Source organism: Delphinus delphis, chromosome 3 (genome assembly GCF_949987515.2).
Source record: "Delphinus delphis chromosome 3, mDelDel1.2, whole genome shotgun sequence".
Taxonomy (NCBI): domain Eukaryota; kingdom Metazoa; phylum Chordata; class Mammalia; order Artiodactyla; family Delphinidae; genus Delphinus; species Delphinus delphis.
In genome coordinates, this window is record NC_082685.1 from 14,630,947 (window position 1) to 14,654,445 (window position 23,499).

The 23,499-nt window shown below is 41.4% G+C and overlaps 1 protein-coding gene across 1 annotated transcript in view; it reads left to right on the top strand.

Moving 5' to 3' along the window:
- Positions 1–112: 112 nt before the first annotated feature.
- Positions 113–23,499, top strand: part of CALR3 (calreticulin 3) — a 31,175-nt gene continuing 7,788 nt past the window's right edge. The window contains exons 1-5 of the mRNA XM_060006710.1: positions 113–257; positions 467–568; positions 2,926–3,129; positions 17,115–17,209; positions 22,563–22,751. Coding sequence (XP_059862693.1) covers positions 167–257; positions 467–568; positions 2,926–3,129; positions 17,115–17,209; positions 22,563–22,751 — 681 coding nt within the window. The 5' untranslated portion in view covers positions 113–166. The remainder of the gene's footprint in view (positions 258–466; positions 569–2,925; positions 3,130–17,114; positions 17,210–22,562; positions 22,752–23,499) is intronic.

Consider the following 23,499-nt stretch of genomic DNA (forward strand, 5'->3'; position numbering starts at 1 on the left):
GGTAGTTTGAAGGGGGACACGGCGTGCACCGCGCGTCAAGGCCCAATGGTGTCTCGGGTCATAATCGCAAGGCATGACGGGAGTAGTTCCGGGAAGGGCCCGGCGCGCCGCGGAGACGCCTGGGCGCAAAGGGACGGTTACGAGAAGAGGTGGCCGCGCCTTCTCCATGGCCGCCGCTCGTGTCCCGCTGTGGGCAGTCTGTGTGCTGCGCATGGCGCTGGCCACAGTCTACTTCCAGGAGGACTTTCTAGATGGAGGTGAAGGGGCTCCGCCGGTGGCGGAGGCTTAAGCTCCCTCATACCCCAGTGCCCAACGGATGGCCCAAGTTGCCATTGCCCCCGCCTGTCGCCGAGGTATCGGTGGTGGCAAAACCTCGAAGCTTCGAGGCCTCGAGGGACCCCAACACTCTCCCCACCACCCAAATTAACAGTTTTCAGCCCTAACCGGTGTCATTTACCCCCAACAGAGCGCTGGAGGAACCGATGGGTGCAGTCCACCAATGACTCCCAATTTGGGTATTTTAGACTCTCGTCCGGGAAATTTTATGGTCATAAAGAGAAAGACAAAGGTTAGTGTAGAAATCGTGAGAAAATCAAGGTGAATGTTAAACCCCCATAGCAACCTTTCAAGGTAGGTGTGGCACAGCCCTAACACCCATTTCACAGGTCGGGAAACAGGCATGGGTAGGGTCTTTTTGTCTTCTCTTTTCTTGACCAAGATACCCCCTCTTTACAAGCACTAGTCAAATGGGTTTGGAGAGCCGAGGGTCCTGCCCTACAGAAGGAAAAAGTTCAGAAGGTACTTCTCATTTTTATTTTCACGTTAAAAAGAAAAACAGGGTAAAAGTTATATGCCGTCAAGCACACGGATCTTTGGGGGTCCAATAGGACGAATGTTTACAACTGCACACCGAGGTCAAGATAGGAACGTTTTCAGGCCCCACCTCCACCCCCAGAGTCTTCCCTTCTGGCCTACCCCCCCCCCCCCAAGTCAGTAGTCTCCAAGTACCAAGGATAACCTGTATTCTGACTTCTCATTCCTGATGATCAAAGGTAGGCAAACTAAAGCTCCTCTACTGCCTGTTTTTTGTACAGCCAGTTAGCTGAGAGTGGTTTCTACGTTTTTTAATTGTTGGAGAAAAATAGAAAGGGGAATAGTATTTTGTGATGCATAAAAATTACACAAAATTCAACGAAATGCCTGAAATTTCAGGGTCCATAAATAAAGTGTTAGTGGAACACATTCATGCTCCTTCATTTGCATACAGTCTATGGCTGCTTTCAGGCTGCAAAGGCAGAAATGAGTAATTAGGATGGAGAAGGAATGGCTCCCAAAGTGTAAAGCATTCATTCCCTGGCCTTAACAGAAAAAAGTTTGCCAACCCCTGATTTAGATTAAAAAATTTCCCTCTTTACCACCTTCCGCTCAACTTCCATCTTGGCTCTGTTACTCCAGTGTTGCCTTCATTGTTTTGTGGATACACGTTGTTCCAAATTGTCAGGCTGTGATGGCAAAAATGGAGTGAAAATAACAAGGTGGTCTGTGAAGCTTGTACAGGGAGCGGGGTTGTCATTTGTTTTTTTCCCACAATGTTTTTCCTTCCTCCAACCTGGAATCCTGAGACTCTGTGCGTTTCATTCATTCCAGCACTTGTCTACTGAGAGCAGACACAGGCAAGGCACTGAGGATACTGGTTAATTTGACCCCTTTCATTGTGGTCTCCCAGGACCGTAACATAGAAGCCATGGATGGAAGGATCAATAGAATTTAACCAGACAGAGATGGGTGAGAGGTGATGGTGGTGGCTGAGGAGTGTGGTGAGACTCAGAGGGAGGTGGTGAGTCAGATGGCCTTAGGAATTGCCTGGATGGTAGGGGAAGGGGCTACAGATCACCTGAGAAAGGGAAGAGTGGGGGAAGAATGTAGGAGAGAGAGAGAGAGATAGGTTTGGGAGTGAGGAGTCAACCGTGAGTTCAGTCTTAGACATACTGACGCAAAATGCCAGGTTCATTAATGATGGCTCTCAGCATAGGCAGTTATGGAGGCTGGAGTATGTTACAAGGAAGGGTAGGTTATAAGAAGACTGGCTCTGTTTTCAGGTTTGTCTTTTTTTTTTTAATTTAAGTATAGTTGATTTATAATATGTTAGTCTTAGGTGTACAGTACAGTTATATATATTTCAGATTTTTTTCTCTTATAGGTTATTACAAAATATTGAGTAGAGTTCCCTGTGCTATACAGTAGGTCCTTGTCAGGTTTGTTTTATACTCCAGTATAAGATAAGGAATTGGTACAGAGCCTTTTGGCTACTGAAAAGGGGTTTTTGGTCTTGAAGTGAACAGCTAAATTTATAAAGTACAAGAAGATTCAGATGACAAAAGGATGGTATCTTCATAAAAAGAGCCACCACACAGATGACACCCAAGGACCAGCTCATCCAGTGCAGTGAAGCACTTTTTTCCCCCCAGATCAGCAATCTGTCCTCCATCAGCCGTTGTGTCTCTTAAATAGCTGTTTTAAGATGAGAAGGAAAAGAAGTAGAATGTTCCATTGTTTAATCCAGTTGTTACAAAGCTTCCTTGTACATTCCTACCCCTTGGAAAATGAAGCAAAATTAATCTTTTATCTATAATTAGATTGCATATTTGTCAGTTAGAGCTGAAGTGTTTTTATAACTTAAGACCTAACAGTGGTATATTAAGTACAAAAACATGTACATGAGTATGTGAACTAGAAGTTCTGTGGCAGCGAGAGCCTGTTAGTGATATGCCCATTGTATATCATTGTACAAATGTGCTATAGGTGCAGGATCAACATAAATGGTTGGAAGGTTTATTATCAGGGGTAGGGGAGGACAACCATGTAATTCCCTGCATTGCCGAGCAGTGTCATTCCTAATCCTTCATGAGTACTTTTTATTTAAAGGTCTGCAGACTACTCAAAATAGCCGATTCTATGCCATCTCTGCACGATTCAAACCATTTAGCAATAAAGGGAAGACTCTGATCATTCAGTACACCGTGAAACATGAGCAGAAGATGGACTGTGGAGGGGGCTACATTAAGCTCTTCCCTGCAGACGTGGATCAGAAGAACCTGAATGGAAAATCCCAGTACTATATTATGTTTGGTGAGTTTAGATAGTATGGACAGCCATTTCTTGTGATTTTGAAAACCCTTCCACCTGTAGGATCCTTAGACTGACTTTGCTATAGTTGTGTTGAGTTTATCTAACTAAAGGTTTCTAGTACTGTTAAACCTAATTAGTATTAAAAAAGGCGACTGTACCATTCTGTTGTTCTTGGGAGAAAGTTATTTATTCAACATTAATGTAGCCCCAAGTATTTTGAATGCCTCGGGAGTCAGTAAACCTTGGCCATGGGCCAAATCGGCCCGCAGCCTGTGTTTGTTATGGCCTATGAACTGAGAATGGGTTTTTTAATTTTTTGGCTGCATTGCATGGCTTGCAGGATCTCAGTTCCCCGACCAGGGATTGAATCCGGGCCACAGCAGTGAAAGCCCAGAATCCTAACCACTAGGCAACCAGGGAACTTCCTGCTTCTTAACATTTTTGGATGATTAAAAAAATCAAAAGAATGACAATACTTTTAACCCATGAAAATAATATGAAACTCAAATTTCAGTGTCCACAAATGAAGTCTTATTGGAATGCAGCCTCACTCAGTTCATTTACGTCTTGTCTATGACTGCTTTCAAGCAGTAGTGGCAGAGTTGAATGGTCATGACAGAGAGTATATAGCTCACAAAACCAAAAATATTTACTGTCTGGCTCCTTACAGAAAAAGGAGATCATTGACCCCTGGAATACATTAAATGTCTCCTGACACTAGGAGTAATTGGTTAACATCTGTGCTGGAATTGGGAAGGGACCACATTGGGCTGCAGGAACTAGACATAACTGAAATGTGTGGATTCAAAAACGTTTAAGAATGAAGAGGATTCTGGGAAGATGGGGGAATAGGAAGCACCACGAATCTGTCTCCCCACCTAGACAAGACAACATTCTTGCACTGGCATAATCTGTCTGATGTAACAGCTAGGGAACTATGGAGTCTGTGGAAGTATTGCAACTTCCAATAGAAAACTGGGGAGGTCAATTTGGGTGAATTTCAGTTCTTAGCACAGTAGTACCTACCCATTCCCACCTCCAGCCATATGGCAAACAGACAGCTGTGCACCAGGTTCCTGGAGCAGCTTTTACGGGAGCCAGGATAGGCAAAAAGGACCCTGTCCTCCAAATATCAAGGATCTGAACTCTGATGGCTGATTGCCCCTTCTTGTTGCAGAGGTGCAGAAAAAGAGATGGGCAGCCGTTGTTGTTAAACACATCCCCATTGTTATAAGCCTTTCCCCCTCCAGCTGAAATGATTTCCAGGAGACTTAAAGGGCCAGAACCCTTCCCTCCCACCCTTCATTTTTCACCTTTTCCCCTTTAGGAAGGTAGACATTAAAGACTAAGACATTAAGAAACAACTACATATGCAGGGAAAATTAGAAAGTGACCACACATACACAGGAAAACACTCAGAAAAGACCTGAGAAAACCTGAAGTTTACATCCCAGGCTGACCCTTGGTACAGAGCCAGCCTTCAACAATCAGTCAAAAAACCAACAACAACACAGCAAACCCTGCGGAAGGAGGAGAATCTGATTTCCAGACTTAACATTCATTATTAGACTCATATGTCCAGTGTTTAACAAATAATCACAAGGTATACAAAGAAACAGGAAAGTGTGGCCCATTCAAATGAGAAGAATAGATCAACGTAAACTGTCCCTGAAAAAAAGACCTAATGGCAGATCTGTTAGACTTCAATAACTGAATGATGCTAAAAGAACTAAGTGAAGATGTAGTGAAAGTCAAGAAAAATGAGAGTAAAATGGAAATATCAGTAAGGAGATAGAATACTTAACAAGAAACCAAAATCAAATTCTGGAACTGAAAAGTAAACTAACATGAAGAGTTCACTAGAAGAGTCAAAGGCAGATTTGAGCAAGCAGAAGAAAGAATCAGAGCTCTTGAAGATAGGATAATGGAAATTATCAAGGCTGAGGAGCAGAAAGAAACAAGATTGAAGGAGAGCAAACAGAGGCTAAGGGACCTGTGGGACACCATCAAACAGACCAACGTGTACACATTGTGGGAGGGACAGAAGGAGAAGAGAGAGAAAAAGGAGCAGAGGGAGAGAATATTTGAAAAAACAAAGGCTGAAAACTTCCACATTTGATGAAATACATGAATATAAATATCCAAGAAGCTCTATGAACTCCAGGTAAGATGAACTCAAAGAGGTCCACACCAAGACACAGTGTAATCAAACTTGCAAAAAGCAAAGACAAAGAATGTTGAAAGCAGCAAGAGGGAAGCAAATCATCACATACAAGGCATTTGCAATAAGCTTATCAGCAGATTTCTCATCAGAAAGTTTGGAGGCCAGAAGAGAGTGGATTCAAAGTGAAAAGAAAAAAAAACTCTTAACGAAAACTCATATTTGGCAGAACTTTCCTTCAAATATGTGGAAAAATTAAGACAGAAAAGCTGAGGGAGTTTGTAACCACTAGAACTGCCTTGCAAGAAATGCTCAAGGGAGTCCTGCAAGGTGAAATGAAAGGACACTCACTAGACAGTAACTCGAACCTATATGGAGAAATAAAAATCTCAATAAAGGTAAATATAATTATAAAAGCTAGTATTATTTAACAATGGTTTATAACTACACTTTTTGTTTTCTACATGATTTAAGAGACTAATACATTTAAGGAAAAACAATTATTTGTGTAAAAGCTAATATTACCGTAACTTTGGTTTGTAACTACAAATCTAGTTTTCTACATAATTTAAGAGACTAATGCATTTTAAAGAATTATTAGTTTATGTTTTAGGGGACACAGCATATAAAGATGTAACTTTGTGACATCAATAACTAGCTAGATGGGCTAAGGGATAAAGAGAGAAGACTCAAATTACTAAAATCAGAAATGAAAGTGGGGATGTTACTACCTTGTCTACAGAAATAAAAGGGATTATAAGAGAGCACTATGAATATTTGTACACCAAAAAGTTGGATAACCTAGATGAAAGGGACAAATTCCTAGAAACACAAAACCTACCAAGACTCAATCACAAAGAAATAAGAAATCTGAATAGACCTATAAGTCGTAAGGAAATTGAAGCAGTAAACAAAATTATCCCAACAAAAAAAAGCCTTGTCTCAACAAAGTGAGTATATGGGGAATATACCTCAACATAATAAAGGCCATATATGACAAACCTACAGCCAACATTATATTCAGTGGTGAAAAGCTGAAAACATTTCCTCTAAGATCAGGAATGAGATAAGGATGCCCACTCTTGCCACTTTTATTCAACATAGTATTGGAAGTCCTGGCTACAGCAATCAGAGAAGAAAAAGAAATAAAATGAATCCAAATTAGAAAGGAAGAGGTACAACTGTCACTGCGTGCAGATGACATGATACTATACATAGACAATACTAAAGACACTGCCAAAATACTACTAGAACTAATAAATTCAGTAAAACTGCAGGATATAAAATTAATATACAGAAATCTTTTCTTTCCATACACCAACAACAAACTATCAGAAAAATTAGGAAAACAAACCCATTTACAGTTGCATCAAAAAGAATAAAATACTTAGGAATAAATCTAAGGAGGTAAAAGTCCTGTACTCAGAAAACTATAAGGCACTGAAGAAAGAAATTGAAGATGACACAAACAAATTGAAAGGTATACCTCATGGATTGGAAGAATTAATATTGTTAAAATATCCATCTTCCCCAAGGCAATATACAGATTCAATGCAATCCCTATCAAAATACCAATGGCATTTTTCACAAACGAGAACAAATAATTATAAAATCTGTATGGAAACACAAAAGACCCCAAATAGGCAGAACAGTTTTGAGAAAGAGTAAAAAAGATGGAGATACAACACTCCCTGATTTCAAACTATACAACAAAGCTTATAGTAATCAAAACAGTATGGTACTGGCACAGAAACAAACACATAGATCAGTGAAACAGAATAAAGATTCCAGAACTGAACCCATGCTTATATATGTCAATTAATCCACAACAAAAAAGGCAAAAGCTTACAATGGGAAAAAGACAGCCTCTTCAATAAATAGTTTTGGGAAAACTGGGCTACTCTCTCACTATATACAAAAATAAACTCAAAATGGATTAAAGACTTAAGTTACAACCTGAAACCATAAAACTCCTAGAAGAAAACAGGCAGTATGCTCTTTGACTTCAGCTTAAGCAATATTTTTCTTGCATCTGTCTCCTCAGGCAAGGGAAGCAAAAGCAGAAATAAATAAATGGGACTACATCAAACTCAAAAGCCTTTGCACAGTGAAGGAAACCACAAACAAAATGAAAAGGCAGCCTACTGAATGGGAGAGGAGATTTGCAAATGATAGATTCGATAAAGAGTTAATATCCAAAATAAACAAAGAATTCATAGAACTCAACATCAAAAAAAAAAGCCCAATTAAAAAATGGGCAGAGGACCTGAATTGACATTTTTCCAAAGAAGACATACAGATGGCCAAAAGACACATGAAAGATGTTCAGCATCACTAATCGTCAGAGAAATGCAAATCAAAACCACAATGAGATATCACCTCACACCTGTCAGAATGGCTATTATCAAAAAGACAACAAATAACAAGTGTTAGTGAGGGTGTGGAGAAAAGGGAACTCTTGTGCTGTTTTGGTGGGAATTTAAATTGGTGCAGCCACTATAGAAAATGGATGGAGGTTCATTAAAAAAAATTAAAAATAGACCTGACATACGATCCCACAATTCCACACTGGGTATTTTTCCAAAGAAAACAAAAACGCTAATTTGAAAAGATATATGCTCCCCTATGTTCATTGCAGCATTATTTCCATTAGCCAAGATATGGAAGGAATATAAGTGCCCATCAATAAATGAGTGGATAAAGAAGATGTATATATACAATGGAATATTACTCAATCATAAAAAGGAATGAAATATTTCTATTTGTGACAACACAGATGGACTTAGAGAGTTTTATGCTAAGTGAAATAAGTCAGACAGAGAAAGACAAATACTATATGATTTCACTTATATGTGGAATTTAAAAAACAAAGCAAATGAACAAATATAACAAAATAGAGAGTCATAAATGTAGAGAACAGGTGGTTGCCAGAGGGGAGGAGGGTGAAAGGATGAGTAGAGTAGGTGATGAAGATTAAGAGGTACAAATTTCCAGGTGCAAAATAAGTGAGCCACAGGGATGAAATGTACAGCATGGGGAATATAGTCATATATTATATAGTCATATATAATAATGTAGCTTCTTTGTATGGTAACAAAGTAATTAGACTTATCATGGTGACAATTCTGTAATGTATAAAAATATTGAATCACTATTTTCTGCACCAGGAACTAACATAATGTTCTAGGACAATTATACTTCACAAGCAAACTCATAGAAAAGGAGATCAGATTTGTGGTTACCAGAGGTGGGCATGGAGGAGGGGGAATGGGATGAAGGTGGTCAAAAGGTACAAACTTTCAGTTATAAGACAAATACTAGGGTTGTAATGTACAATATGATTAATATTCTTAACACTGCTGAATGTTATATATGAAAGTTGTTGATAGAGTAAATCCTAAGAGTTCTCACCACAAGGAAAAAATTCTTTTTTTAAAATTCTGTACCTATATGAGATGATGGATGTTCACTAAATTTATTGTGGTCATCATTTCATGGTATGTGTAAGTCAAATCATTATGTTGTGTATATTAAGCTTATACAGTTCTGTATGGCAATAATATTTCAATAAAACTGGAAGAGAAAAGGAAGGAAGGAAGGAAGGAGGGAAGGAAGGAAGGCTGGCTCTGAATCTGATGGTTTCACTGGTGAATTCTACCAAACATTGAAAGAATACCAATCCTTCTCAAACTTTTCCAAAAAATTGAAGAGGAGGGAACACTTCTTAACTCATTCTATGATGCCAACATTACCCTAATACCAAAACCAAAGACACTACAAGATAACACTGATGCAAATCCTCAACAATATACTACTAAACAGAATTCAGCAGCATACTAAAAGAATTATACAACATGACCAAGTGGCATTTATTCCTAGGATGCAAGTATGGTTTGACATATGAAAATCAGTGTAATATGCCACATCAACAGAATGAAGGGGGAAGAATGATCATCACATTTGATGCAGAAAAAGCATTTGACAAAATTCAACACCTTTTCATGATAAAAAAAAACACTCAACAAACTAGGAATAAAAGGAAACTAATTCAATGTAATAAAAGTAATAATAAATGTAAATGTAATAAACAATAATATATTAAAATTATTAATTATTAATTAATTATTATTATATAAATAATAAATAAATGTAATAAAACCCCACAGTGAACATACTCAGAAAAACTCAAAGTGTTTCCTCTAAGATCTGAACAAGGCAAGGACACCTGTTTTTCCACTTCTATTCAACATAGTACTGGAAGTTTTAGCCAGAGCAATTAGGCAAGAAAAAGAAAAGAAATTGGAACAGAAGAAGTAAAATTATCTGTTTGCAGATGATATGATATGTAGAAACCCTAAAGCTTGCACAGAAAAACCCTGTTAGAACTAATGAATGAATTCAGCAAAGTAACAGGATACAAAGTCAACATGTTAAAAAACAAAACCAAAAACAGTTGCATTCCTATACACAATGAATAATCTGAAAAGGAAATTACAAAAACAATGTCATTTACAATGACATCCAAGGGAGTAAAATACTTAGTAATCATCTTAACCAAGGAAGTGAGAGACTTGTCTAATGAAAACTATACACTATTGCTGGAAGAAATTAAGACATAAATAAATGGGAACACATCCTATGTTTGTGGATTGGAAGACTTAATATTGTTAAAATGTCAATACTACCCAAAGCAATCTACAAGTTCCAAAGCAATTCAGTCCAATCCCTATCAAAATTTCAATAACTGGGACTTCCCTGGTGGCACAGTGGTTGGGAATCCGCCTGCCAATGCAGGGGACACGGATTTGATCCCTGATCCGGGAAGATCCTACATGCCACAGAGCAACTAAGCCCATGCACCACAACTACTGAGCCTGTGCTCTAGAGCCTGTGAGCCACAATTACTGAGCCCATGTGCCACAACTACTGAAGCCTGCGTGCCTAGAGCCTGTGTTCTGCAACGAGAGAAGCCACCGCAATCAGAAGCCCATGCAACACAACAAAGACTAGCCCTTACTCGCCACAACTAGAGAAAGCCAGGGCACTGCAATGAAGACGCAACACAGCCAAAAATAAATAAATTAATTAATTAAATGGTTGGTTTTCAGATAATCAACAAGTTGGTTTTAATAATCAACTGTATAGCACAGGGAACGCTACTCGATACTCTGTAATAACCTATATGGGAAAATAATCTGAAAAAGAGTAGATATATGTATAACTGAATCACTTTGCTGTACACCTGAAACTAACACAACATTGTAAATCAAATATACTCCAATATAAAATAAAAATTAAACTATATATATATATTTTTAAGAGGTAATTCCTTGGTGGTCCAGTGGTTAGGACTGCACTTTTACCACCAAGGGTCCAGGTTCCATCCCTGGTTGAGGAACTAAGATTCTGCAAGCTGTGCGGTGTAACCAAAAAAAGAGAGAAAAAGAAAGAAAGAAAGAAAGAAAATAAATAAATAAAATGGTTGATTTTATGTGATGTGAATTTTGCCTCAATAAATTAAAAGGGTTTGGGAATTGCATGACAAAGGAACTCCATGGCTGATGATTTTTAATGCTGTCACAGCCTAAAAGCCCATCTCACCTCTTTCTTTGCCAGAACCACGTTCAGGCAGCAGCCAACTCCCCAGGACAGCCTTGGTGTCGGCGGGTCATTCGGTGAGCCGCGCTGGGGCACAATTTTGGTGGCACTGTCCTGCCCTCCCATTTCAGTATCCCCATGTCTTACACATCCTGTTCACACTAAAGCTGAAGTGAGACAGGATATCCAGGGACTTGAAAGTAGGGTTTGCTGAGAGGTGACTCAGGAAGATGGATTCTCTAAGTACCTGCCCCTCCGAGCCTGTGATTTCCCCTTTGGTGGAAGATACTTAGAGTAGTCAAACTCATAGAGGTAGAAAGTAGAATGATGGTTGCCAGGGACTGGGGAGAAGGAAAGATGGAGAGTTATTGCTTAATGGGTATAGAGTTTCAGTTTTACAAAATGAAAAGTGTTATGGGGATTGATGGTGGTCATGGTTGCCTAACAATGTGAATGTGTTTAATACCACTGAATTGTACACTAAAAATGGCTAAGATGGTAAATTTTGTGTTGTACGTATTTTGCCACAATAAAAAAAAGGTGGAAAAGAAAAAGCTTTAAGGATGAAAATGTATTTTTAAAATATCCATCCATAATACAGATTTGGGGACTTATTCTTTAAAATTATTTTCTCTCATGTGACGTTTTCCCATGCTTATTTAAAATTTTTTCATGATTAGGATCAGGCTTCAGACACCTAGTTATGCTGTCCTTATATTTATATACAGCTGATCTTGATGTTATTGTAGAAGTAAAAAGAATATTATTTTATTACATATTAGATTACTTATTAGATTTAGATCTAATTCTGCTCTGTCATTTTGGAGAGTGAGGCAACTTCTCCAAGGACACAGCATTAGATCGATCCAAAGTTTCCACAGATTGCGCACTCCCCGACTCCCTGCCCAGAGTTCTCTCTACCTACCACGCCTCACATTTACTCTTTTTTAAAATATTTATTTATTTATGGCTGTATTGGGTCTTCATTGCTGTGTGCGGGCTTTCTCTAGTTGCAGCGAGCGGGGGCTACTCTTCATTATGGTACGTGGACTTCTCATTGCGGTGGCTTTTCTTGTTACAGAGCACAGGCTCTAGGCCCGTGGGCTTCAGTAGTCGCCGCATGTGGGCTCAGTAGTTGTGGCTTGGGCTCTAGAGGACAGGCTCAGTAGTTGTGGCACACAGGCTTAGTTGCTCTGCGGCATGTGGGATCCTCCCAGACCAGGGCTCAAACGTGTGTCCCCTGCACTGGCAGGCGGACTCCTAACCACTGCACCACCAGGGAAGACCCTCACATTTACTCTTGAATTAAGAATCTAGAATGGAAAAGGTCTTTATTTAGATTAAAAAATAAATTTAAATGTTTTGTTTATGGTTATTATTCTCTTAAAACAGGATGGCAGAGATATCTAGCAAAAAAATAATACCTATTGAATTAGAGATGATTTCACAAATATTTGATTTAGTTAGATTTAGTAAACAAAATAACCACAAATATCCACCAAAATACTACTTTTAAATATACACAGCATGTCTGCTACATTTAACTTGCAAAGCAGCGTATGTTGGAGTAAAATATATATATATATATATATATATATATATATATATATATAAATTTTCCGCATTATTTTGCTTTTAACTCAAAATCAGTTACATTTTACCCAAACCCATTGTGTCACTATTCGAACACTTCCTGTGATTTCTCAGCTCTTTCCTTTGGTTTGAGAGCAGCTTGCTAGTGTTGAAGAGGAAAAGAGAAATATGTTTTATTGGGCCCTTGCCAGGGTCCTTACCCATGCAATCTTAGATTATGTGTAAAACCCTAGGAAATGGGTAACACAGCCCCCATTTTGCAAATAAGGAAACTGAGGGTCAGAAAGATTAAAATACTTGCCCAAAGGCAGGTCAGCCCAATTTCAGAGCCCATCTGCCTACCCCATTCTTCACAAAACTCCATTACTGCATAACTATTTTATGATTGCTGTTAATGGAAAATGTCCAGATTTTTCTGGTCAGATCTGGGCACATTCTGAAGCTGAATTTAATAGTAAAAGTGTGTAGGTGCTTAGGAATAGAGAGGAAAATTCTGACCAATTTCGAAGGAAAAATAAATTTCATGTTTCAATCCTGAGACAATAGACTTTCATACAAATAGTTTACATAGCTTTTGTTTTAAAAAATTGAACTGGAATGTTTTCCAGCAGTGACAAAAAAGGAAATTACATAAACCACGCGTCCTCCGGGAACTCAACCAGGAGATAGATGTGGTGTTCTTTGTCGGTTCCGTAGATGGTATTTCCAAGTAAAACGTCGCATCTACTCTGGCAAATTCATGATATTCTTTAAGTAATTATGTGCAGCCTAGATCTCTCTTATTTAATCTGGAGGTTCATCACTGCAAGTTCTAGAAGAAGTCACAGTCATCTGCTTGTGTTTACACAGGGTTTGTTCACAGGGGTGGGTGCAGGCCTGGGTCAGTGGATGTGGTGGAATTCTGTCTGAGACAGAAAGACACGCAGATACTTTAGTACATTCCTATGGCTTAAAGTCAATGAAGCCGCAGCAGGGTAATTCCAAACAGTCTCGGAAGGTTTCACAGATTTTCCAGATCCCTCCTGTAAACCTTGCTTAGAATATTCAGAACTTCTTTGTCTCTGAGCCGGAATACAGTGTCCTACAGCATTGCATTTCCTTAGTGACTGAAACTTATGTGGCAATTTAAAAATCGTTAACTTTTTTTTTTTAACATCTTTGTTGGGGTATAATTGCTTTACAATGGTGTGTTACTTACTGCTTTATAACAAAGTAAATCAACTATACATATACATATATCCCCATATCTCCTCCCTCTTGCATCTCCCTCCCACCCTCCCTATCCCACCCCTCTAGGAGGTCACAAAGCACCGAGCTGATCTCCCTATGCTATGCAGCTGCTTCCCACTAGCTATGTATTTTACATTTGGTAGTATATTTAAGTCCATGCCACTCTCTCACTTCTTCCCAGCTTAGCCTTCCTCCTCCCCGTGTCCTCAAGTCCATTTTCTACGTCTGCGACTTTATTCCTGTCCTGCCCCTAGGTTCTTCAGAACCTTTTCTTTTAGATTCCGTATATGTGTGTTAGCATACGCTATTTGTTTTTCTCTTTCTGACTTACTTCACTCTGTATGACAGACTCTAGGTCCATCCACCTCACTACAAATAACTCAATTTTGTTTCTTTTTATGGCTGAGTAATATTCCATTGTATATATGTGCCACATCTCCTTTATCCATTCATCTGTTGATGGACACTTAGGTTGCTTTCATATCCTGGCTATTGTAAATAGAGTTGCAATGAACATTGTGGTACATGACTCTTTTTGAATTATGGTTTTCTCAGGGTATATGCCCAGTAGTGGGATTGCTGTGTTGTATGGTAGTTCTATTTTTAGTTTGTTGTCGTTGTTGTTTTGCGGTACGCGGGCCTCTCACTGTTGTGGCCTCTCCCGTTGCGGAGCACAGGCTCCGGACGCGCAGGCTCAGCGGCCATGGCTTACGGGCCTAGCCGCTCCGCGGCATGTGGCATCTTCCCCGACTGGGGCACGAACCCGTGTCCTCTGCATCGGCAGGCGGAGTCCCAACCACTGCGCCACCAGAGAAGCCCTATTTTTAGTTTTTAAAGGAACCTCCATACTGTTCTCCATAGTGCCTGTATCAATTTACATTCCCACCAACAGTGCACAAGGGTTCCCTTTTCTCCACACCCTCTCCAGCATTTATTGTTTGTAGATTTTTTGATGATGGCCATTCTAACTGGTGTGAGGTAATAACTCATTGTAGTTTTGATTTGCATTTCTCTAATGATTAGTGATGTTGAGCATCCTTTCATGTGTTTGTTGGCAATCTGTATATCTTCTCTGGAGAAATGTCTATTTAGGTCTTCTGCCCATTTTTGGAGTGGGTTGTTTGTTTTTCTGATATTGAGCTGCATGAGCTGTTTGTAAAATTTGGAGATTAATCCATTGTCAGTTGCTTCATTTGCAAATATTTTCTTCCATTCTGAGGGTTGTCTTTTCATCTTGTTTATGGTTTCCTTTGCTGTGCAAAAGCTTTTAAGTTTTATTAGGTCCTGTTTATTTATTTTTGTTTTTATTTCCATTTCTCTAGGAGGTAGGTCAAAAAGGATCTTGCTGTGATTTATGTCATAGAGTGCTGTGCCTATGTTTTCCTCTAAGAGTTTTATAGTGTCTGGCCTTACATTTAGGTCTTTAATCCTTTTTTTTTTCTTTTTTCGGTACGCGGGCCTCTCACTGTTGTGGCCTCTCCCATTGTGGAGCACAGGCTCCGGACGCGCAGGCTCAGCGGCCATGGCTCACGGGCCCAGCCACTCCGCGGCATGTGGGATCTTCCTGAACCAGGGCACGAACCCATGTCCCCTGCATTGGCAGGCGGACTCTCAACCACTGAGCCACCAGGGAAGCCCTTTAATCCATTTTGAGTTTATTTTCGTGTATGGTGTTAGGAAGTGTTCTAATTTCATTCTTTTACATGTAGCTGTCCAGTTTTCCCAGCACCACTTATTGAAGAGGCTGTCTTTTCTCCATTGTATATTCTTGCCTCCTTTATTGAAAATAAGGTGACCATATGTGCGTGAGTTTATCTCTGGGCTGGGCTTTCTATCCTGTTCCATTGATCTATATTTCTGTTTTTGTGCCAGTACCATACTGTCTTGATGACTGTAGTTTTGTAGTGTTGTCTGAAGTCCAGGAGCATGATTCCTCCAGCTCCATTTTTCTTTCTCAATATTGCTTTGGCTATTCGGTGTTTTTTGTGTTTCCATACAAATTGTGAAATTTTTTGTTCTAGTTCTCTGGAAAATGCCATTGGTAGTTTGATAGGGATTGCACTGAATCTGTAGATTGCTTTGGGTAGTAGAGTCATTTTCACAATGTTGATTCTTCCAATCCAAGAACATGGTATATCTCTCCATCTGTTTGTACCATCTTTAGCTTCTTTCATCAGTGTCTTATAGATTTCTGCATACAGGTCTTTTGTCTCCTTAGGTAGGTTTATTCCTAGGTATTTTATTCTTTTTGTTGCAATGTTTCCTTAATTTCTCTTTCAAATTTTTCATCATTAGTGTATAGGAATGAAAGAGATTTCTGTGCATTAATTTTGTATCCTGCTACTTTACCAAATTCATTGATTAGCTCTAGTAGTTTTCTGCTAGCCTCTTTAGGATTCTCTATGTAAAGTATCATGTCATCTGCAAACAGTGACAGCTTTACTTCTTCTCTTCTGATTTGGATTCCTTTTATTTCTTTTTCTTCTCTGATTGCTGTGGCTAAAACTTCCAAAACTATGTTGAATAATAGTGGTGAGAGTGGACAACCTTGTCATGTTCCTGATCTTAGAGGAAATGGTTTCAGTTTTTCACCATTGAGAACAACGTTGGCTGTGGGTTTGTCATATATGGCCTTTATTATGTTGAGGGAAGTTCCCTCTATGCCTACTTCCTGTAAGGTTTTTATCATAAATGGGTGTTGAATTTTGTCAAAAGCAAAAACCATTAACTTTGAATAGAACTCTTTATAAATTTCACAGTTCATTGGAACCTACGTACTGATTATAACCTCTTTTTTGCTTAAGATGTGGTGTTATCTTTAAGAAAATATATATATACGTATGTGTGTTGTCTTGGAGCATAACAATAATAACAACAAGTATTGAGCATTGCCATACTAAAAGCTTTACATACATTAGCCCCTTGAATTGGCAAAATAGCTTTGTGAAGTCAAGATTAACACCCCTATTTTACAGACCAGGACCCTGAGGCATGGGAGGTGAATATGTTAGTTGCAAATATATCTCAACAGTGAAGGAGAACTGGGATCGGAGCCAGTCAATCCAGCTCTGAAGCCCTCCTATGGGTACTGGAGCCTTGGTCAGAGCTTCAGAGTGAGGGCCTGAGGCTCAGACAGCACATGGGAGAACGCTTACTAGAGTGTTGTTAGACCTTCCTTCTCTTCCTCACATTCTGGCTTACACTCCAATCCAAAGTGGCTGCACTGACCGTGACCTGAACTGAGTGTCACCATCCGTTTAAATATCTCCACAAGAACATCTGATTATTCCCAGACATGTAAGCTTCCTGTGCCTTGTATATTATTTCAGGAGAATGGTTGGGGATATCCTGTGTTGATGCATGACAGAAGGAAATTGAGAGCAGTTAATATTTTTTTTTGTAGGACCCGATATTTGTGGATTTGATGTCAAGAAAGTTCATGTTATTTTACATTTCAAGAATCAGTATCACTCAAACAAGAAATCAATCAGGTGTAAGGTAAATTCTTTCATATTCAAATCAGTGATCATGTTAACTCTTGCCAGATAATAACGTAAGTTTATAGAAAATAGTTTTGACCTTAAAATATTTAAGTGAACTATGGATGGGCCTTGTCTGTCCTGTCCCTGCTTTCCAGTTTAGCAGGCCTGTTAGAGACACTTGTCCACCACTTTGATTGGTTTGGTTTCCAAAGTTTTTACCCACCGGGAGGGTACACGTCTCACTGTGAGCCATGACGTTGATTTATAAAATGCCCCATAAGGGTTACAACAGGATGCTCACATTTCAGCTCTACCCATCATCATTAAGGAATGAAATATTCAGGGTGAAAAAAAATTCTGGTGAAATTAATCTTCAAAATACCAAAACAATTTAAAATGGGAATATTTCTAAAATGAATGCATACATGCTTTACATTTTTACCCAGGGGATCCTGTGAAAATGACATTTTAGGTCTTAGGGCCTGTTTATAACTCAATGGCCTTACCTGGGGCTTCTCCAAAGAGGCAGCTTGCATTAAGTCCCTGGTGTGTGGGCCTGGGAAGGGGAAGTACACTCCCTAAAGCTCATCCCCCCACACTTTGAAGGTAAGCACCAGGAAGCAGGGACCTGTCCCCCGAGGCATCCCCAGCACCCATAGCCTCTGTGCATCTGGGCAGGAGGCCAGTGTATTTCAAGATCATTGACAGCAAGGAGCGGAAGCCTCCGTAACTGTCCCTTATTCAGTCTCGACCTGAGCAGGGGGCACTCGGCACCCTCACAAAGCCCCAGTGAGTCTCTGTTGGCAGCATGGTTTCTTGCCAGGTCCTGCCTGCTGACTTGATGGTTCTAAACGATCAGCAGGTCCCCCATGTACTCAGAGGCCTGACACCCCTCCCTTGAGCATGGAGGGGAGCTCAAAATCCAAGTCTTCCTCCTCCACCTTAGTGTTGGACCAGAGGACCAGTCTTCATGATATGATTCCCGAGCATTTGTTCAGTTGCAGCTCAGGCATGCAGGAGAGAAAGGGGATGGCACTACCAGATGGAGGCTGTGAGGTCTGGCCTGGACTGTGCCTGGGAGGCCAGAGCTCGGTCACCTGCGGGCAGCAAGCCTGCAGGGCCCTGAGTGGCGCTGGCCGGCGCACAACTCCCTCAGACAGGTATTGGTATTTCTGCAGCCTGTTAGAAAAATAAGAGACAAGTCTGCTGAAGGAGCCTTGGCGCCTTGGATCATAGCAGCTAGTCAGCATCACAGACTCCTCGGTGAGGAGCAAGGTTATCTTCTTGGGGCTCCGATTCACTCTGCAATGCTGTAAAAGAAACGCAGTGGTCAGCCCTCAAGGATTTTCAAGGAGGAGGTCTGGCCTGCATTGTTAAAAAAAATACCTCAGGAGATTGGTTCAAGATAGCGGAGTAGACAGATGTGCGCTCACTCCGTCTTGCGAGAACACTGGCATCACCACTAACTGCTGAACAATCATCGACAGGAAGACACTGGAACTCACCGAAAAAGATACACCACATCCAAAGACAAAGGAGAAGCCACAATGAGACAGTAGGAGGGCTGCAATCACAATAAAATCAAATCCCCTAACTGCTGGGTGGGCAACTCACAAACTGGAGAACAATTATACCACAGAAGTTCACCACTGGAGTGAAGGTTCTGAGCCCCATGTTAGACTTCCCAACCTGGGGGTCTGGCAACAGGAGGAGGAATCCCCAGAGAATCGGACTTTGAAAGCTAGTGGGATTTGATTGCAGGACTTCAACAAGACTGGGGGAAACAGAGACTCCACTCTTAGAGGGCACACATAAAGTCTTGTGCGCACCAGGACCCGGGGGAAGGAGCAGTGACCCCATAGGAGACTGAACCAGACCTACCTGCTAATGTTGATTGGTCTGCAGAGGAGGGGGTGGGTGGCTGTGGCTCACTGCAGGGACAAGGACACTGGCAGCAGAAGTTATGGGAAGTACTCATTGGCGTGAGCCCTCCCGGGGTCCTCCATTAGCCCCACCAGAGAGCCTACTCAGGCCAAACAACCAACAGCGAGGGAACACAGCCCCACCCATCAGCAGACAAGTGGATTAAAGTTTTACTGAGCTCTGCCCACCAGAGCAACACCCAGCTCTACCCATCACCAGTCCCTCCCATCAGGAAGCTTGCACGAGCCTCTTAGATAGCCTCAACCACCAGAGGGCAGACAGCAGACACAAGAAGAACTACAATCCTGCAGCCTGCCAAAGGAAAACCACAATCAGAGAAAGATAGATGAAATGAAAAGGCAGAGGATTATGTCCCAGATGAAGGAACAAGATAAAACCCCAGAAAAACAACTATATTCCAGAAAAAGAATTCAGAATAATGATAGTGAAGATGATCCACGACCTTTGAAAAAGAATGGAGGCAAGGATTGAGAAGATGCAAGAAATATTTAACGCAGAACTAGAAGAATTAAAGAACAAACAAAGATGAACAATACAATAACTGAAATGAAAAATACACCAGAAGGAATTGATAGCAGAATAACTGAGGGAGAAGAATGGATAAGTAACCTGGAAGACAGAATGGTGGAAATCACTGCTGCAGAACAGAATAAAGAAAAAAGAATGAAAAGAAATGAAGACAGCCTAAGAGACTTCTGGAACAATGTTAAATGCACCAACATTCGCATTATAGGGGTCCCAGAAGGAGGAGAGAGAGAGAAAGACCCGAGAAAATATTTGAAGGGATTATAGTTGAAAACTTCCCTAACCTGGGAAAGGAAATAGCCACCCAAGTCTAGGAAGTGCGGAGTGTCCCAGGCAGGATAAACCCAAGGAGAAACACACTGAGACACATAGTAATCAAATTGACAAAAATTAAAGACAGAGAAAAATGATTAAAAGCAACCAGGGAAAAATGACAAATAACATACCAGGGAACTCCCATAAGGTTAACAGCTGATTTCTCAGCAGAAACTCTGCAAGCCAGAAGGGAGTGGCATGATATATTTAAAGTGATGAAAGGGAAGAACCTACAACCAGGAACACTCTACCCAGCAAGGCTCTCATTCAGATTTGACGGAGAAATCAAAAGCTTTACAGACAAGCAAAAGCTAAGAGAATTCAGCACCACCAGACCAGCTTTGCAACAAATGCTAAAGGAACTCCTCTAGGCAGGAAAGAGACTAGAAACTTAAAACAACCTTGTACATGTATAGTCTGCTATATCAAAACCTCATGGGAACAGCAAACCCCCAAACTACAATAGATACACACACAAAAAAGAAAAAGCAACCCAAGCACAACAGTGAAAATGGTCATCAAACCACAAGAGAAGAGAACAAAAGAGGATGGAAAGAAAAAAGACCTACCAAAAAAAAAAAAAAAAGGTACTTCCCTGGTGGTCCAGTGGTAAAGAATCCACCTTCCAATGCAGGGGACACAGGTTCGATCCCTGGTCAGGGAACTAAGATCCCACATGCTGCGGGTCAACTAAGCCCGCACGCCACAACTACTGAGCTCACGAGCCTCAACTAGAGAGCCTGCGTGCTGCAAACTACAGAGCCCATGCACTCTAGAACCCGCGCACCACAACTACAGAGCCCACGCACCCTGGAGCCTGAGTGCCACAACTAGAGAAGTGAAAACCAGCATGCCACAACTAGAAAGAAGCCCGCCCGCAGCAAGGAAGAGCCCGCACTCTGCAACTAAGACCCGACACAGCCAAAAAAAAAAAAAAAAGACCTCGGATGTTCTAGGGAGGAAGGGGTGGCGATCAACAGACAGGGAGATGGGTGAGATTGTTAGGTCAAGGCTTCAGCGGGATGCAGAACACGGGAGCGTTTTGACAGATGATTCAGGTGTAGGGTCCACACGTCTTGATGATGTTTGGATTCTGGGTGCTGAGGGTATGGATGATGACTCTCAGTGGCGTTGCTCTTAAACAGTAGGGGAAACAAAGGCCAAGAAAGGGGTCAGGGCAGACTCAGGGGTCATGTTTAGAACAGTTGGTTGTGAAATCCAGGCAGACATCGAGGTAGAGGTGTCGAATAAATTGTTGGAAACTTTGGGTCTGAAACTCGGCTGAGGGTTGGGATTAAAGATGTTGGCTTGGAGCTGTTTGCATATGTGTGGGTGTCGATGTTACCCCTCAGGAGGCTCTGGGCCGGTGGACAAATCCCAGAGGGTGCCAGCCATGGGGCCAGCAAGCCCAAAGTCTAAATTAAGAAAGACAAGTGGAGACAAAGGCAGGCAGAGAGCAGGGGGAAAGCGTTTGGAGAATTGTGCACTCAGCTGTCACGGCGGGCTACAAGGGTTGAGGGGGACACAGAGTAGGCTGTAATACTGGTCCCGGGACAGAGTCATTGTCTGCGGTGTGGCAGAGCAGAGGGGTACTGAAAAGACGTTTTGATTGGGTTCTTAGCAGGGAGAGACTCCTCCTGACAGAGCCTTTATACTGGGGCAGTGGTTCCCAAACTTGAGCAGCGTCAGAGACCCTGGAGGGCCTATGAAAGTGGCCAGAGGGTCCACGAGGCTCTGATGCAGCAGTTCGGGGCTGACCTGGGAATGGGCATTGCCCATGTTCCCCCAGTGATGCTGCTGCTGTTGGGGTATGGTGCAGGGGTCCCCTCTGCTGCTGACAGTCAGATACGTCCTGGTCACCCCCAGCCTCCCCAGACACCCTCCCATCCACCTTCCAGCCCTCCTTTATTTTTTATTTTATTTATTTATTTATTTTTGGCCACACTGCGTGGCATGCAGGATCTTAGTTCCCCAACCAGGGATCCAACCCGTGCCCCCTGCAGTGGAAGCGTGGAGTCTTAACCACTGGACCACCAGGGAAGTCCCCAGCCCTCCTTTATTGAATGTTAAATGCTTTCCTTGTGTCCAGCCTGGGGCTTTAACCATGACCAAAAGGCGCACCAGGCCTGCCCTCCCCAAGCATAAATTGTTGGACAACACAGAGAGTTAAAAATTCTCCCTTGTGTTGAGAAATAGAGTGGGCTTCATTTGGTGTCTTTCAGAATGCAGAGCCAGAAGTTGTTTTGCATAGAACTTTTCTTAAGTCCAACAACGCACTGGTCCCTCGGTTTACACCAATCACCCCATCATAACTGCCTGGGGGATTATAGGTGAAAGCCATTGTCTTTGCACAAAAGGGAATCAGCCACTCAAGAGAAGGCTGCCAGTAGTGAGGAAGTATTCTACAAAGGGGTGAGTCTTCTGTAGGACACCCTTTCATTGTCAAGTCAACCCCTATTTCTAGAACGTCTCTGCTTTCTGTTTACAACAAGGCTTTGACCCATGACGATTTATGCTGCATATCTAGACCTGCCTTGAAACATTAAGGGTCTTATTCTTTTCCTTTTCTCCCCCAAAACATTCAGGTTGATGGCTTCACACACCTCTACACTCTGATTTTAAGACCAGACCTCACTTACGAAGTGAAAGTTGATGGTCAGTCGATTGAATCCGGCAGCATAGAGTATGACTGGCAGCTCACATCACTGAAGAAAATGGAGAAGCCTTCAGCAGAGTCGAAGGACTGGGACCAGGCTACAGAGGGCAAATCCCAGGTGTGGATTTTTCCCGCAGAACTGCTAGAAAGTATACAAGTGTAGTTCGTAAGTACCCAAGTACCGTACAATTGCTGCATGGCTGGGAATCATGATGGCAGCAATCAAAGTGCCCTCCTCAGAGCATATATGCTGAGACCAGCCACACAGATTGCACACTTCAAGGTATTGTGAAAGAGTTAAAATATCTGAGATGAAAGTAAGTAGGGTTTGTTTTTGTAACCAATGTTTTTTTAAAAAGGAAAATGTATCAGCAACCTTTATAAAAATGATTTTCTTGTCATTCTGCGTTTGAGCATAAGTATTTTTGAGCATCACACTTGTGACTGCCAACCAAGAATCAATTATCGTAACAGGTATATATTAGTTTCCTAGGGCTGCCATAAAAAGGACCACAAGCTGGGGGCTTGAAACAACAGAGATGTATTCTTTCAGTGCTCCTTGAAGCCAGAAGTCAGAAATCAGCAGGGCCGCACACTCCGTCTGAAGGGTCTAGGGGAGAATCCTTCGCTTCTTCCAGCTTTAGTGACTCCCAGCGTTCCTTGGCTGGTAGACACATCACTCCGATCTCTGCCTCCTTTTCCACATAGCCTTCTATTCTTTTTGTGTCTCTTCTTTCTCTTATAAGGACATTTGTCATTGGATTTAGGGCCTACCTGGATAATCCAGAATTATAGAATGACCTGTCTAGAGATCCTTACCTTAATTACATCTGCAAAGACCCTTTTTTCCTAATAAGGTCACATTC